Consider the following 16,957-nt stretch of genomic DNA (forward strand, 5'->3'; position numbering starts at 1 on the left):
TGGGGCGGGCCGAGGGGAGCGGAGGGCGGAGCGCAGGGCGGGCCGAGGGGAGCCGAGCCATGGCGGGGCCGCTGTGCCAGGGCTGGGGCCTGGGGGCGGCCCTGCGGAGCCGCGCCGCGCTCCGGCCGCTCGGGCTGCTGGCACCGCCGGCACGGGGAGTGCTGGGGCCGGGAACGGGAGCGGCAGCGGGATCGGGATCGGGAGAGGCGGCGCTGGAGGAGAACCCCTTCTACGGGAAGTACCGGCACAAGATCCAGGAGCTGCGGAGGTGGGCCCTGAGGGAGGCGGCGGGGACGGGGGTGGGCGGGCTGTTTTGCGAAAAGGGCGCGCCCGCGGAGCTCGGTCCTGAAGGAGAGATGCGCTATTTTAGCTTTTCGCCCTCATGAGAAACTCGGTTAGTTTAGGCCGATTGCCTTGAAACTCCCATGTCAGTGAGAGTCATCTCCCAAAGTGGTCAGCTTGATAAGAGAGAGTTTTGCGAAAATGAAATTAAAATTTTAAGTTAAGAACATGAATCACTATCACAGTAAAAATTTTAAAAGGCAAAATGATGGGAATCACCCAGCACTGCTCTCCACCTTTGGAAACCACTGGAGCAGGTAGAGAGTATTTCAACTTGGGAAATCATCGGAGCAAGCAAAGATTATTCCAATTTAAAGTCTTCTGTCATATTATAAAGGAAGATTTGAACAGAAAATGGGTATGCAGAAGTTGGTTTTATTTTAGGTGTAAGTCCATCTATTGGCAAGGCCACAATCAGAATGGCCCGCAGAAGAATCGTGGTTTTGAATTATCCTGATAAAGATGGATTACCTTAGCAATATAAATCAATGAAGCAAAGACTTCACTGGCTCACTCACAGAACCACGGAATGGCTTGGGTTGGAGAGCACCTTGGAGATCAACCATTTCCAACCTTCCTGCCATGGGCAGAAACAACTTCCACTAGGACAGGTTGCTCAGACCCCCATCCAACCTGGTCTTGTTGGAATCCAGTGCCAAAAACAAATCCAAAGCCTTGGCTCATAGGAGATATGGTGCAACAGCTTGCAGAGTTTCTTAACTGTGCATTGATTTTTCCTGTTTATTGTAATTAAAAACTTCAGATTATTTAACAGCAAACTGGAATCTTTTAATTCTAAGAATTTATGTCCAGTTGGACAAAGAGCAGGGAGTTGGGCTTGGGTGATCTTTATGTGTCCCTTCAAACTCAAGCTGTTCTATTGTTCTGATGTACTGTTAACAGTCCCTGTTCCAATTCAGGTCCAGTCCAGAGGTGTTTGAATCCCGTATGGAAAAAAGAAATGAAGTGAAAAAGCAGCCTGTGGGACATTCCAAACAAGGAGAGTTTATCAGATGCATGGAGGAAAAGGCAAGGCCAATTTTCTTTGTAAATCACATACATTAAAGCTATAATGTTATTTTTATGGTATGAGTGTAATGTTATAAACTTGAAGCACCCTGTTAGTAGGAGCCCAGGAATTTCACTGTGTGATGGCTAGGAGCATTGTTCTGTATTCTTCTGTATTATTTTTTAGACAGTAAATTGCCTGTGTGAAGCCTTCTTTAAGTTTAATTAGTTCCAGATTAGTTTGGCCAGAGGAGTGACACAATCCTGCATTTATAATTTTTTAGTGAATGCAAGAAAACTGTTCAATAATATTGGATCCAAAATGCATAATAGTTTCCTTTTGACTTTTCCTTTCTGGCCTTGAAATTCATAATTCACATTAAGTTTCTAATCTTACTTACTTCACCTAATCAAGCACTTATTTTATTAAAAATACACTTAAGTGATCTTCAGGTATCTTGAGCTCCCAGTCAGGAGTTTTTGTCAGCAGGCAGGTTATGTGTGGCAGGGAAGGCAAATCAATGGCATTAAAGCATTAGCTGTAAAACTAAAGAAGAATGTTTTGTTGCAGGCAGAAGGCTTGGGCAGCAAGACATCAAAGGGAGGATTCACAAAGGATAAGGTAAGGGAAATGAACCCAAGTGTTAGGAGGGGATGTGGTGGCAAGGCAAGGGTGTGCAGTAACTTGTATTGCCACAGGCAGTGTTTCAGTCAAGAGCACTGATACAAACCTGGTGTTCATTGTGCTGCATTTGAGTGTAAGATCTTGGTTTACTGTTGGGATCCTGTTCAACCTTAAAACTCCTGGCACTCTGGGTTTTTATTACCCTGTCCTTTCTCTGTGACACCCTGGAAATGCCTTCCAGTTGGGGCATTGTTCTGAACATTAAATGGAAAGGGCTAAGCTCCTTTTACAGCATGGAAATACATTTGGAATGATCAGCCAGCCCAGGGGCAAGAGGATTCTCATTCACATTCTTTTATTTTGGTTAATATTCAGTGTAAATCTGCCAAAGAGCCCATCTTTGAGATGGCTGAAGGCAAAAGGCTGCAGCTCCTCTTGCAGCCCCAGTAGAGATTTACAAACTGGAACAAAGCATGTGCTGTGTCCTGAAAGACTCTATTCTGCTTCAGTGTGTGAATCCACTTCTCGGTGTGTTGCTGCTGTATTTTATTTGGCAATTAAGGGGACTAATTTACACTATAAATTGAATCAAGTTCCTCTAGGTTTGTTCTCTGTAATTGCATCCATTCATTCTGGATTCTTACAAGGTCAGAAAACTGCCATCATGCCAGATCCTTTATGCTTTCTCTTGCAGACACTTGATTCAATTCTTAATGTTGAGATGGTGAAAGAAAAATCAGCAGAGGAGATAACACAGGTGATGGATTTAAATGGAAAAAATTTTGCTTCGCATCTGTGCTTAATAGTAATCCACATGTAAGGATGGAAATTTTACTTAGACTGAAAAATAAAACACAGCTGTGGATGTATCTTTACAAAAAACATATTCACATGGGTATCCATAGGAGAAGATAAAGCTTTCTCCATCTAGGTAAGTCCTCCTAGGATGTACTAGGTGGTACAGGTACACTGGGTATTGCCATCCTGCTGTGGTGATAAAAAAGGCTTAACACAGAGGAGCATCATGCAAAGACTTGTCTTCTGTTGAAAATGTTTTGTATGTTCTTTATTAAAAAAAACCACCACCACCAAAAAAGGCAGCCAAAAGTCATTAGTGTGATTGTTGGGAAAAATGGGAGAAGCACTTCTGGTGGTTAATAAATACTGGGCCACCTCTGAGCCCACTGCTGATTTCTGTTACCTGGGTGGAATCTGTCCTTTGGTACATCTGGAACCTTTGGAGAAGTATGTTGCATTAGCAGGAAAGTCAGTCAGGCTTGATGGAAAAATGACTTCCCAAAGTGTTTACAAAGGTTAGCTGACATTTTAAAGCATTTAACATTACTGCTAAATGCTGGACTTTAACTGTATCTCATCTTTGTTTCCTACAGATTTGGAATCAGTATTTTTCTGCAAAAGACACAGTTTATGCTGTTATTCCTGTAAGTAGTTCCTCTATAGTTCTGCACTTGAAAAGCCAGCATGCAGAGCTTTCCTTTCCAACTGAGATTCTGCTGCTTTTAAAAGCATTCATTAAAGAAAACTGAGGTTTCAAGAACAAACTTACTTTCTGGGCTGAGTGATTGCATTGCCCCAAACAAAGGCTTTTGTTTTCAGAAATGCATACCCCTTTTTTTTCCTCACTCAGAGAAATCTCAATAAATCAAGGACCTTTTTCTGCACACCTGGCTGGAATTTCCAGGCTTATTTTAATACAAGCATCCAATACTCTTCACAAGAGCCTAGTGTTTATTAAATAGCATTTGTATTTTTAGAGCTATTTACTTTTTCTCAGCGTTGCTTGTTTCTTTGCCCTCTTCCCTGCAGCACAGGCAGCTGCCTCAAGGTTAATGTGACAGAGCACTTGGCTGGTAATTTGCATGTGGCTAATCACTTAGGACTTACTTTCATACATTTACAATTATTGGCAGCACTTTCTTGAGATTGCAGGGTGTTTCCTGAGATACGGTCATACTTCTTACTCCTGATAACTTTTCCAGATGTTAATTCTTCTTAGTTTGCATTAAGCTGAAGGAGGCTTTTTTCACTTCGGGGATTTCTCTTTATTCTTTTCTTCAGGGTCATTCCATGATTGCGATCTTTTAAATCTGTCTTTTCACAACTGTGTATTCCTTGAGTTCTTGAAACCTCATTTAGATCTGGGGTCTGATTTGTAATTGTATTTGGCTCTTAGAGCTGCAGCTGAATTCAGTGGGAGGCAGTGTTCTAAATGTGTGATGTGCTGTATGCTCTGAAAGTGGAAGTGTGGGGTTTGAAGGCAGCCTCGTGTTTTGGTTTTCCCAACATGTGGATGTTGTGAAAATAGTTTGATTTGCACTTTTACTGCAGCAGAGGGCCGAAGCCAGGGACTCCAGTTAAAATGATGTAGGTCTTTCATTAATGGGGCTGGCACTGTGCTTTGGTGCACTGTTTTAGGAGGAGTGTTGGGAGCTTTTTAAGACTTCAATGCAAACCAGATCTCAGGCACATTAGGAAACAGTTCTTGGTGTCATCGAGGGGAAAAAGTACCCTTTGTCTTTTGCCAGAAGGTGTTTGTTGGCTGGAAGAAAGGCCTTTTATAATTCTCCCATGCTCAAAAGTACACATGAAGGAATTTCTTGTTGATGAATGGCATATGTTTTCTTTCCTGAACACCTAAGAGTAGATATTAATATAGTGCTGGGAAGCAAAAAAAAAAAAAAAAATTAGGCAAAAGATCTGGGGAAACACAGAGAACGTGTGAATGAGATTGCCAGGTTTAATCAGGGCTGACCAAATAAGGTTGTGGTTTTAATTCAAACCTAAGCAATGTTATTGAGTGTGTATAGGGGCTGCATTTTTATACTGAAGAACAGATGCCAATGATGTAAATCCACAATTTGGAGCCAGGGTGTGTTGTCTTGCTCAGCTGTTGGCACTACATGACGCAGTGGAGCAATTACTTAAAGAGGATGTAATGTAAGCCTCAGGCTTGGGGCCCCCACATCCCAGGAATGAAGCTCTGGATCCAAGGATTTTGCTGCTGCATCTTAGAGACAGCCTTGTTAAATCGGGTTGCTGATGACTTTTAGGTAAATAAGAACTAAATGCAGCTTTCCACACACTTGTTGCCATCTGTCCCCACAGCGGGACTTTCACCAGATGGAAGCTGTACCCTCTAAAGGTTAACAAGCTGATTGTGAGCAGCTCTGCATCCACGTTTGTGTTCTGAAAAATGGAACTTCTCTTTCTCCTTCCCCAAAGGCAGACAAGTTTGATTTGATGTGGAAGAGAGCCCAGGACTGTCCATCGGTACGTACAGCAGTGTGTGGTTGTAGAGCTGTAACGCTTCCCTTCAAAGCCCTCCTGTGTTCATACCCATTGTATCAGCCTGGTCAGTAAAATCCACGGGTTCAAACACTTGTCCTGGTGCTCAGATAAAGCACTGCCTATTCATATGTATGAAACAGTTTTATCTAGATAGAAGAGATGCAGGGTTTAGAGAACAGCAGCACAGAATCTCCCAGGGAATGGAGACTTTACTGGGTTGATGGATTAGTCTTACCTACTTCACTTGCCAAGAGCAAGATCAAATGTATCTGGGTTCCCCAGCTCCTTGGAGACTGGGAAGTTATTTATAGCCTGAAGTGCATTTCTGTACAGTGCACTGGCATTCAGTCAGGTATCCTGCAAGATTTTCTGCTTCCATGTTGTCCTTCCCTTGGTGTGGGAAAACAAGCAAGTCTGTACCCTGTGGAGCTGGAGAGGCTATAAATGTCTGGAGAGAAGATGCTTGCTGCCTGTTCTGGAGCAGCTGATAAAACAACAGGATTAAATGCTCTTCTCCTTACCTTGTATTTGACCATTTCTGCTGTTAGTTTTCTAGGTGAGAACAAAAAGCTCAGAGTCTGAATGTTCTCCACTCTCATTTCCTTTATATGTCTCAAAATACTGACAAAAGTACTTGTCAAGATATTTGCTAATGAATTAGTACTGATAGGGTAATTTGCTTTTATTGTGAGCTTTGAAGTCTGGTTCTTGCTGTCCTGTCACTTGTGGTAGGGCAAAGAAACTCTTTTTTTCTGTTGTGGTTCTGTCACTAAAGCACTAATGCTGGAGGCCAGTGTGACACAGGCATAATTTTATTCTATGCAAGGGAAAACTGGTTTGTTTTTTTCATTTCTCTGCAGTTTCTGTATGCTTTGCCAAGAAAAGAAGGCTATGAATTCTTTGTGGGGCAGTGGTCTGGAACAGAATTACACTTCACTTCCCTGATAAATGTTCAGGTGAGTGTTTGAGGTAAAAAGTTCAAAATTGACTTAGGATCCAGAAATAGATAATATCAGCATATTGCAATATATGGTATTTACTAAATAGTTTAGTCAACAGGTTGTCTATCTTAACTTGAACTATCAGGACAAAAGCTGTTACTAATTACAGTTAAATTGTACATTAGTTACAGGTAAAATAGTAAAGTTATGGGTATTAAGTGTCTCTCTATTGTAGAGTAGAATGAGGTAGAAATTCAGTAGTCTCAGAACATGAGCAAGAGCTAAGCTTTTTAGAACTGTTTGTGCAAGCTACTTAAAATAGCAGTAGATGCTGTAAGATGAAATACCTTCCTAAAAATTGTGGGTTCTTTTAAATGCAAAATAGTCTTTAGTCAAGAAAAAAACCCAACCAAACTCTGCAAGTGTCTTGTTTTCTGTAAATACCAAGAATAATGAACTTCTAATTAGAACTGACCCTTAAGCCCTGGGAAGTAACTGCCTCCGTGGCAGTTAAAGCTCAAAGTTTTGGAATCAAGCACCCAAATCTGCAGTGGGGTGAAGGTTTTTATGGGATGCTGACAGGATTCCTCCTCTCCTTCAGACCCAAGGGGAAACTGCTCCAAGCCAATTGGTCTTGTACCATTATCCTGATCTGCAGAAGGAGAAAGGGATAGTACTAATGACAGCAGAAATGGACTCCAAGTTCTTGGTAAGAGAAGTCTGCTCACTGGCTTCCTTTGTTTTATGCTGCAACTCCTTCTACACTTTTGAATTAAGATCAAATTACAGTGAAGCCTTTCAAAGACCCTTTGCCAAAGAATGGTCTCACTGCTTTCTTTAACCTAATGTACTTAAGGCTAGGGAAAGCCAGAAGGGAATCATCAGTCTGATGATTTCAGTTTATGCATTCTTTTTTTTAATTTGAGTATTATAGTTGATCATTGTAAAAGAACAAAGCTTCTGTTTTTCTTACTAACAGAAGCAAATTTAAATGAAATCTGTTGCTACCTGCAAACAAGTTAAAACAATGTTTTGAAGCTTAAATCCCATTTGTCAAAGCAGGAGACTCCAGAGTTGTGTGTTCAGTTTGTGCACACCTGGACTTTTTCCCTCTGTGTGGGCACACCATTACTGGCATAACTGTAACAGTGCCTGGACTGGTGGCACTGGGCACTGTAGTGGTGGAAGAGGATGATAAAAATATCCCTCCTCTAACTGACCTCCACACGCTTCTTCTGAAACAATGAGTGGGGTAATTGGTAATGCTTTTCTGTTTCCCTGTTGGCTCTCAGAGCAAACTATCAATCTTTGCAAGTAGGTCAGCTGTAAGAAGGGAAAAATGAGGGCTTGGTGCAAGTGGGCAGGGATCACAAAAGACACGCTTGGCCTCTGAGGCAGATGCACAGCAGGAGAGTTGCTGAAACACGCGGTTGTTGAAGTGTTTAAGTAGGTCAGGAGCCACAGGGAGGTGGTTTGTTAAGAGATTTGCTGACCTGAGGTGATTGGAGTTGAGCCTTGTGCAGAGCAGGACTGTGGACACTGGCACAGCCCCAGCCCCACGGTGACAGCGCTGCTCTCCCTCCCAGGTGGTGCACGATGCCCAGTGCTTGGCCAGCCAGGTGCAGCTGTTCTATGCCACGGACCGCTCCCAGACCTACGGCTTGGTGGAGACCTTCAACCACAGGTCCAGTGAATTCAAATACATGGCAGTTATAGCAGAGCTGGAGCAGAGCGGGCTCGGCAGAGAACTGACACCTGGGCAGGCTTCTGACAAGTCATAGAGCCTGGCCTGCGCTGAAAGGAGCCAGCAGCAGGCAGGGGGCCTAGCAGGGGCGGTCTTCTCCTTCCCAGCTTGGATTTGGCCACAGAAAGTCTGCAGAGATCCTGGGAGAGCGACTGTCAAGCCTGTCTGGCACTGATGCAAGATCAGGACTTGGGCCATTTGAACATTAACCAATTGCCAGAAAATGGAGCCCAGTACTTCAGTGTAACTTCATCAGAAAGAGCATTTTCCCTGTGCTGTAACTTCCTGCTGCCTGCTGGATTGTGGAAATCTGAAATAAAGTGACAGGACGGGAACTATGTAATGGGCTGTACTGACATCAGGAAAAAGATGACAACCAGTGTTTCTTCTCAGTAAACACATTTTAAATGCCCTCCACCATTATAATTGCATGGTTCAGTGCTTTTTAATCTGTGTGGAATTCATACAGGCTTGTCCATCAAGAAGAAAGAATAGGAGCAATGGTCTAAGACAGACACCTCTTTGTTTCTTTGTGAGGTTTCTTACACAGATGTATGTTGTGATCTGAGCTTTTCTCAGGATTAAAAAACCAGAGTCACTAGATTTGTTTTGGGAATTTTCTGCTTCTTAATTGAGATATTAATTGTATTCTGTTGTGATGTTCCTGTCTTTGAGATGTTGTTTTTGAGCAGTATGAACATAATTTATTTTTTAGTATATTTTTAATAGTGCAGAGGAATCATTGTCTGTTTTACAGAATTATTTTTTCTCAGCCTGGCATCTAGTCAGCCAACACACAAATGGCATTTGGAGGAATAAAAAATAACTCTTGTTCCCACTTCAGGAAAGGCACTATCCATAATAAAGGGAAGATGGACTGGCAGAGTGACAGAGAGAGTCACCAGCCAGCTTCTTGTTTGTCAAGTGAAAAAAATGTCTTGGTGTGAGCATGCAGAGCTGCTTTAACACAGCATGCTTGGTAAGAGCCTGGCTTTACAGACTTCAGCAGATTGGGGGTTTTAAACCTGCCCCAGCAAAAGAATCCCAGAACTGATGCTTTGAGCTTCTCTTGTGTTCATTCCCAGCAGAGGCAGGCAGCACATCCATGCATAAGGACACTGCAGCAGTGGGATGTGCAGCCTGTGGGGTTTACCAGCACTGCCACCACTGCACAGGGGGACACAGGACAGCCAGGAGCTTCCAGACCAGCACTGAAACATCTCCCATGTCCTCATTGAACCCCCAGCACTTTCTCATTCTTAGCACTAACATTGCACCTTGTCAGCCTGCTGGAGCTGGCAGGCATTCATTCCCTCCTTTGCCAGAGAAAGGGGGAAAGAAGGATCTGCAGTTTGTCTCTCTGCTGGAGGGCATGCCTGGTATCAGTTTTCTTCATTAACCACAACCTGATACGAAGCTGTGATGAGTTATGAAGGTTTCTTGCAGCATCTTTTTGCTGTGTAGTTGCAGGATCCCGTTGCAGTAATGCCCTCTCTCACTCTGTACTTCCTTAGCCCATTCTTTGCACTACGTGGCCTTTGAAAGGTCCCTCCCAGCCCAGCCCATTCTCTGATTTTATGACTTGAACACCTCAGCTGAGCACTGAAGCTACACAGTGCAGTTTTATGTTGAGGTCTATTTTATCACCAGCTCTCAGATGTTAGGTGTGAACTCCTGTCCATTCAGGAAATTGCAGGATGTTTCTAGAAGAGGCAGATCTTCCCTTGGGGCCTTGCTGAAAGGAGATGGTCTTGCTCCCTGGTAATGTCTTTTGGTTTCTGTTAGCACTGAGTGTGTACAGAGAAGTCTGCAGAGCAGGGGAATAATTAGTCAGGGCTGTGATAATCTGAACAGCAAATCACTTTTATTAAAAGGCATTTTTTATTTCTGGTTTATAGTGTTCATGCTCCATTTATTATTTTTCCTTACCTGATAGAAGGGCTGTTTTCATTAATTATTCACTCCCTGCTTTGAAGAAGTCAAAGTTGACGCATTAATTTTTAATGTTGCTATAATGCAACATCCCTAAGAGTGAAATCTAAGGCTTCCAAGTCTATACCCCAGCCTCCTGAGAATAAAAGATCAAATTATCAGGTATAACACTAGAGTGATCACTACCTGTAATTCTGAGTGGTGTTTTTTTCAACCCATCATATTGTGACAAGCTAGCCGAGACTCCCTTTTCTTCAGGTGGGAAAAAGCCAATTCTTTATTCACATCACTTCTTTTAGACAGTTTTCACAGACTGTTGTTTCATGTACAACACCTGCTGGCTGGTAGTTTTCTTACTATTCATTTTTTGGTCAGAAGGTGATTTGTGTGTAAGATTCAGGCTGTTTACATTATTCCTTTATGGATTCTCGTCCCATTGTTTATTTACAGTGATGCACTCATTTCTCAGCCCAAGAATAGGCGGTTGTGGGGCTCGGCCGCCACAGCCCTCCCGGGGCTGCTGCATCCCCGCCTCCCCCAAACACCGGCGGGAGAAAAGCGGAGGGGAAAAACGAGAACAAAAACCCCTCTAAAGACCGCATGTAGCAAAAGGGAGAAAAACAGCGAAAAAAAAAATACAGAAAAGGTTAAAACGGCACAAAGCGCTTGTGGCCCCCACCTCCCGTTCCGGAGCCCGCGGAGCTCCGCGGAGAGCGACTGCCCATGCAGGGCCCGGCCGGGCAGAGCCCCGGGGCTGTCGGAAATCCGGCACAGGCACCGGGACGGAACGAGGGACCGGCCCTGGAGCGTCAGCTGTGGGGAGGAGCCGCGAGCAGGAAACGCGCTCCGGTTCCAGCCGTCCGCACAGCTCTGCTGTTCCGTACGGAGCTGCGAACCGGCCGGAGCCCGGCGATCTCTGGAGGATCAAACTCACCCGCGCGGAGCTGCCGCGGCCCCCGCGGCTTCCCGGGGAGCGGCCCCGCCGCGCCGCCCGGGGACCCTGTGTCCCGGCGGAGCCAATTCACAGCGGCGCAGGAACGCGGATTCCGCCTCCCGGCGTTTTTTTCACGTATTCTCCCTTTTTCGTCAGCTGAAGTTCCTCATGTGAGCTTTCCCGTATTTCACCATTTTGTTAAACTATCGCTCTGGACCGCGGCCGCGGCTCCTCACGCGTGCGGACTTTGGGCGCGTGTGCGCTCCGTGGTGCGGCGCGTATCACCCCCGGCGCATAATTTCATTAAATGCTCTGCGCATTTTCATATTGCGCGGCGGGTATCATCCCCGGCATGTAATTTCATTAAATGCTCTGCGCATTTTCATATTGCGCGGCGGGTATCATCCCCGGCACGGCATTTCCGGGGCGTGTATCTTCCACTGCACGGCGCGGCTCTTCCTGGCAGAGGCTCGTCTGCTGCCTCTCCCCGCTTTCTGTCCCTGCTCTCTGTCCCCGCTGCCTTCTCCCGCTGTCTCTCCCCGCTCTCCCCCAGTCTCAGTGGCCGCACTGCATTTTTCGCTCCCTGCTCTCTGCCCCCGGGACGCGCCTTCCCGCCACCTCCCTTGCTGGCTCTGCCTTCCGCGCCCTCCTCCAGCCGCAGCCTTGCGCTGCTCTCTCTCCTCGCTTTTTCAACCCCCTCGCTCCGCGGGCTGCTCCTTCGTCTCTCCGCTCCCGCCTCCGCCGGGCCCGCCTCCTTTTTCGCCGCCCTCTCCGCCGCCGCCTCGGCTCAGCAGCTGTTGGCACAAGTTAGTCAAGACTCCCTTTTCTCCAGGCGGGAAAAGCCAATGCTTTAGTCACGTCACTTCTTTCAGACACTTTTCACAGGCTCTTGTTTCCTGTGCAGCACCTATTGGCTGCTAGTTTTGTTAGTACTTCATTTATTACTACTCATTAAAGTAGGAGTTTATTTACTACTTCTTCATTTATTTCAAGATATTTATTTTATCTTACTTCTTCATTTATTTTCTTACTGTTCATGTATTGGTTAGAAGGTGATTTGTGTGTTCGTGCTAGGATTCAGGTTGTTTATATTTTCCCTTTATGGGTTCTCATGGAACAGATCCTATTGTTGACACAGATGCACTAATTTCTCAACCCAAGAACTGGTGGTTGTATTGATGAACATTTTATACCAAAACTGATTTTGCATGGGAACTTGCAAATTGCTTAACTACACTTAGAGGAGATGACAGGCTAGCTACTAATTTAATAGAGCAGGCCTGATTTAATGAGGTCTTTTTTTTTATAATTCTTCTACCTTTCAAAACACCACAATGTGATTTTTTTTCCTAAAATAAGAACTTTTCTGGGGCTTTCAAAAACGCAAAAATGCCCAGGGATGAGCCTGAAACTGGAAATGAACACCCATAATAAAAAGATCTAACAGAATCTCAAGGTCTAATCCTCTGCCCCACTGACTGAATGCTGCAAGGAGGAGTAACCCAGCTGAAGAACTGGCCCTACAAACCACCCTTACTGCAGAAACTGGCGGTGATTTGTGGCTGTCTGGCTTCCCCAGTGCCTGGGACACACTTGTGCATGGGCTGTGCTGCCTGGCACAGCCATGGCACAGGCTGAGTGTGGGCACTACAAGCTGCAGACTGGACACAGACCCCTGGGGCTCTCTGGCTCTGTGCAGGTGAGCAGCTGCACCAGTTTCAAGCCATTAAAAACTCACATAGAATTTGTAAGATTTGATGCCCTTAGGAATTGTGCTGAGCCTTAGGGCTGGTGAAAAATAGTGCTGTTGGGCTTGGCACGGGGAGAGAGGTAACAGGGAGAAGGTGGCTGTGGGATTCATGTTCCATCCAGCCACTAGAGGGAAGGGTTGTCTCCTGATTCTGAGCTCAAGCACACACACAGCTTGCCTGAGCCTGTCTGCTCAGCTTTGTGAACTTTGTGAGCTGGGTGCTGAGAACCACATCGATGCTCAGGCTGCTCCTGTATGGTCCATGACGAGCTGGGCTGTGCTAAGTTCAGCTCATGGTTCTGAAAAGAACAGGGCATATGCCTTTATTAATATTCAGCTCTTTATTAAAGTGATCAGCTCATTATTAAAATCATCAGCAGGATTACAAAGTCCGATCGGAGTTTTCCACCCTACTGCAGCCATCTGAAGGAGCAGGTGCTGTCCCAGTGGATGCTGAGTCCTTGTTCCCATAGAAACAGCTGGCAGTTCTCTCTGGTCAACCATTAGAAGGCAGAGCACCGGCAGTCAGCTCTTTGCCCTCAGGGAAAAGTTTCAAGAGTTTCCCATTCTCTACATCAGTCAGCTCAGCTGGCCGGTTCCCATTCCATTCAGGCTCCTCACAGGTCATGGCCAATCTTCAAACCAGGCCAGGACGTGCACCCACTCCCCGCTCAGCCAGGGCACTATCCCATTCTCTTCTGACGAATCCAGCTTCCTGTCCCGGGGTGCAGTATCCCCCCAAAAAACCTCCCAGGATCCACGGGGGCGGCCCTGCCCTATCTGCATATCCAAATGCATATGCATTTGTCCTGGTCATAGCCGAAGTTACTCTTGCTAAATGAGGTAGTTGCAAAGGACAATAGGGCTATCTAGGTGTGGGCAGCTTCTTTTCACATTTCAATTAGGTAGGGAAAAGTTGCCAGGCAACTTTCCTTCAGGGCAGCTCTCCCTGCTCAGATTGTCTGGGGTGTGGGGGGTGTTACTCTAGCCAGGAGAGGGTCAGTTGTGGGGTGGTTGTTTTGGTTTTTTTGGTTTTTTTTGGTTTTTTTTTTTCCGTTCATAACAGTTCCACCAGGCCCATGTCCTAGATCCTGCCTGAGCTACCTCGGGGAGGGCAGACATCCTGCAGCAGTTTCCCAGCATGTTTTAGAGACAGCCAGTCTGGTTTTGGGCCAGGATCTTCCCAAGATAGATGTGTCTGGTTTTAGTAGCTGTCAATGGGCACGTTCAGGTGATGCCTTGGAAGGCTGACCTGAAACAGCCACTGGACAGAGCTAGGGAATAAAGCAGGTATTTATTAAAAGGCCTCCAGGATCCACCTTGGGCAGGACAGGAGCCTGACAAAGGGCTGCACCCAGGGTCACAAAATGTGAATGGTCAGAAAATGGCCCCCCAGTCATGAGATCTTACTTTTTTATGAGTTTTGGTCCATTTGCATATTGGGCTGTAATTGTTCAGTTACAGCTTCAGGTTGTGAGGTCCCATCCTTCTTGCTCCTCCCTTCAGTCCACTGTTGTTTGTGCTTTTGGGCCTGAAAGTTGTCCTTGGTTTGCAGCAGGAAAAGAGAAATGTTTTGTCTACCTGTTCTGTGAAGAGAGCTAACACTTAATATGAGGCTCAGAACTGCACCTAAGCAGCACAGAATCTGAAAAACATGAAAGCTAAAACTCAAGGTGTCACAGCGAGAAGAAGCCCAAGACTCGCAGTGGCCCCATCTAAACACCAGCCCCTGCAGCAACCTGCAGCAAGGGCTTGCTGGCTGAAGCAGGTGCTGTAGGAGCCCCCTCAGTGTTGGCTGTGGTCTGCCTCCAGCTGGAGGAGAGCCCAGGACTGGGATGTGGCAGGAATTCCTGCTAGGAGTGGTGGAGCAAGTTTTGCAGACAGAGGATCTTTGTTACCAGCATCTCAAACTTGCCCACCCGCCCCTGTCACCCTGGGGAGATCAACCCAGAGCCTGTCCTGCTTCCAAGGGAGGAAGGTGGCAGTCAAAGCAATCAAGGAAGTGTAGATTGACATAAAACGTTCTTACGCTCCCTTAAAATGATGACTCCAGTGCTTTTTCATCTGTGCCTGGCTATTTTCCCTGTGCCTTAAAAAATGGCAAGACTCCAGTGCCCTCTGATCCACAGCTGAAGTTCTCACTCCCTGTCTCTGAGTTTGCGCAGGACATGGTGGAGCAGAGCAGGGGAACTGACTGTTCCCAACCCTGCATAGCTGAGGCAAACCTTTCTGGACACGTCCTATTCCTCTCTGGGAATAACCAGAGCAAACCCACTGCTCCCTTTGCTTTGTCTTCTGACTGTGCAGGCATTCACAGCCTTCAAGCCCTGCCTGGGAGCAAGCATCTCCCCTGCTGCTGAAGTGCCTGTGCCTGTGAGCTGTGCAGGGCACTGTGTGAGAGCCCAGCGCAGTGGTGAGGGCTGGCAGGGGGCTTCCCCACACTCCCCCTCGTGCAGCCATGTCCTGACAGGCCTTGTGAAGCTGTTTCACTGTCCTGGGCCTCTTCCCGTGGCTGTCCGTGAGCTCCAACGGAGCCGCCCACAGCTCCGGGCTCGCTTCCGTCCCTGCTTCCTTCCCCCGATAAATTCAGCCATGCACCTGCCTCCAGGAGCGAGGCCAGCGTTCCCCTCTTCCTTCCTCCAGGGCAGACAAATGCCCTCTTCACAATAACACATCCCTCCTTCCCCAAACCTGCCCCTCGGACCTTTTCCTCTCTCCCAAGTGACTCCTGCTTCCCCTCCCCATGGCTGGGATACTGGGTGCCTCTGGGACCATGGGCTCTCTGCTCTCTGAGATTTCCAAAACCTCATGAGAGGGGCCAAGTCTCTGAGCAGGAGGTGCTGCTCACCCCTGTGGACGTGGGGTTGTAGCTGATGTAACTCCAGCCCTCCTGCTGTTCTCCTGGCCCCTCTCCTTTGGCTCCAGACTGCTGAGGGTGGGAGGAACCCATCTCTCCTCCAAGTATTTTGGCTCCATCTTGCCTGGATGTAAATCCTGGCTATGAGCTGCCTTTGGGATCTTTGCTATTCGGCCAAGCCCCCTCATTTTTGGATTTCTGCCCATTTTCTGCAGGGATTTCAGCTGAAAGTTTCCTCCTGGCTTGGCATTTGCTGTTGGGAGTTGCATCTGCTCCACAGACCTCCACCTCCTGCTCACAAGATCTGAGAACGTTTTGTTGTTCCTGCATCCCAGGTCCCCAGGATGGAGGACAGCAGCATTGCCCAGCCCTTGCTGGGACTTGGGGTGGCTGTAATGAGCATCCAGCATTGGGGATGGGAAAAGACTTTGCCTGAACCTGCTGGAGTCAGGAATGTGGCTGGTTTGCCAGTGACCGCGAAGAGTCTGCTGGATTACTTGAGCTTGATCCTGATTTTAGGGGCGTTCCTTTGACCTGAGCCTACCTGCAATGACTGCGAGAGATTCACTCATGGGCAGGGCAAGGCTGATGAGGAAAAGGCTCAGCCTGCAGGTCTGGGGAGGATGCACACACAGAGTTGAGCTCTGAGGTTATGGCTGTTGTACTGGCTTAGCTGATGGTGGTGGTGGTGGAAGCAGCTGGACAGATGAATTTGGCAGCTTGTGCTTCCCTCCTGCCTCAAGAACTGTGCAGGGCACTTCACCTCAGGGTGTTACCTTTCCTGCAGATGTGAGACACCTCAGCCATCTCATGCTGTAGTGGATGCAGAGCATAGATGAATCATGCATGTCCTTGGTGTGTCCTGCTGTCACCTGGTCACCCAAATGGGGACAGGCAGAAAAGCAAGGGGCTTCTGGGATGTGCAGGCTCCAGTCAAAAGTGATCCGCCAGTGGCTGCTGCCCGATGAAATCGGCCCTCCAATCTCTTCTTCACTTCTAGTAAGATGCTGCTGCAGGTGCCAAAGAGTTTCTATAGCACCTGCACCAAACCAACCTTACAGAGAGAGGGAGGAAAGGAGAGTAAAGGCCTTGCAGGGCTGGCCTGAGCTCCCTTGTGGCTGGCTGGTCTGGGAGGCTGCTGGATGAATTTAAAGACTGCCTCTGAACACTGTGCCTCAAGGGCAAACCTTGGCATCACCTGCAGCTGAGAAGCCTTGTTGTGGGGAAAGGAGTCTGGATCCTGCAGAGATGCATCCTGCTGGATGCACAGGCTGCATGGGTTGGGAGATAAAGCCACAGCTGCAGCACCAGGGGATGCCAGGCAGGGTTCAGGGGATCAAACCCTCATCCTAAACCCTCCAGCTTTATGCAAACGTGCCCATCAGGCACATCCTCCTTGCCCTGTGCCCCACTCCCCAGCTCACCCATCACCTGCAAACACTTGGCTTCACCCGAGTTTAACACACACGTAAGAAAGGCTAGAAACGCTTCCCTCACTAGAACTGTCCCGGTGCC

At 47.0% G+C, this 16,957-nt stretch overlaps 2 protein-coding genes across 3 annotated transcripts in view; both read left to right on the forward strand.

The window, feature by feature from the left end:
• The first annotated feature begins 7 nt into the window (after window positions 1-7).
• ATPAF1 (ATP synthase mitochondrial F1 complex assembly factor 1) lies at window positions 8-16,897 on the forward strand. Of its 2 annotated transcripts, XM_063407135.1 has the most exons (10): window positions 10-268; window positions 1,263-1,371; window positions 1,922-1,972; window positions 2,670-2,732; window positions 3,367-3,417; window positions 5,219-5,266; window positions 6,145-6,240; window positions 6,827-6,934; window positions 7,812-11,005; window positions 15,658-16,897. In XM_063407135.1, the coding sequence occupies exons 1-9, from the start codon at window positions 60-62 to the stop codon at window positions 8,004-8,006; spliced, it is 930 nt and encodes a 309-aa protein (XP_063263205.1). In that variant the 5' UTR covers window positions 10-59; the 3' UTR covers window positions 8,007-11,005; window positions 15,658-16,897. The 2 variants fall into 2 exon arrangements, with proteins under 2 accessions (XP_063263206.1, XP_063263205.1); XM_063407136.1 differs by lacking the exons at window positions 5,219-5,266; window positions 15,658-16,897 and having other exon boundaries at window positions 8-268; window positions 7,812-8,304.
• The window catches only part of MOB3C (MOB kinase activator 3C), a 29,009-nt gene continuing 22,939 nt past the window's right edge, over window positions 10,888-16,957 (forward strand). The window contains exon 1 of the mRNA XM_063407142.1: window positions 10,888-11,005. The gene's annotated coding sequence lies outside the window, so the exon portion shown is untranslated. The remainder of the gene's footprint in view (window positions 11,006-16,957) is intronic.

The sequence above is a fragment of the Prinia subflava genome, chromosome 10 (genome assembly GCF_021018805.1).
Source record: "Prinia subflava isolate CZ2003 ecotype Zambia chromosome 10, Cam_Psub_1.2, whole genome shotgun sequence".
NCBI classification, from domain to species: Eukaryota; Metazoa; Chordata; class Aves; order Passeriformes; family Cisticolidae; genus Prinia; species Prinia subflava.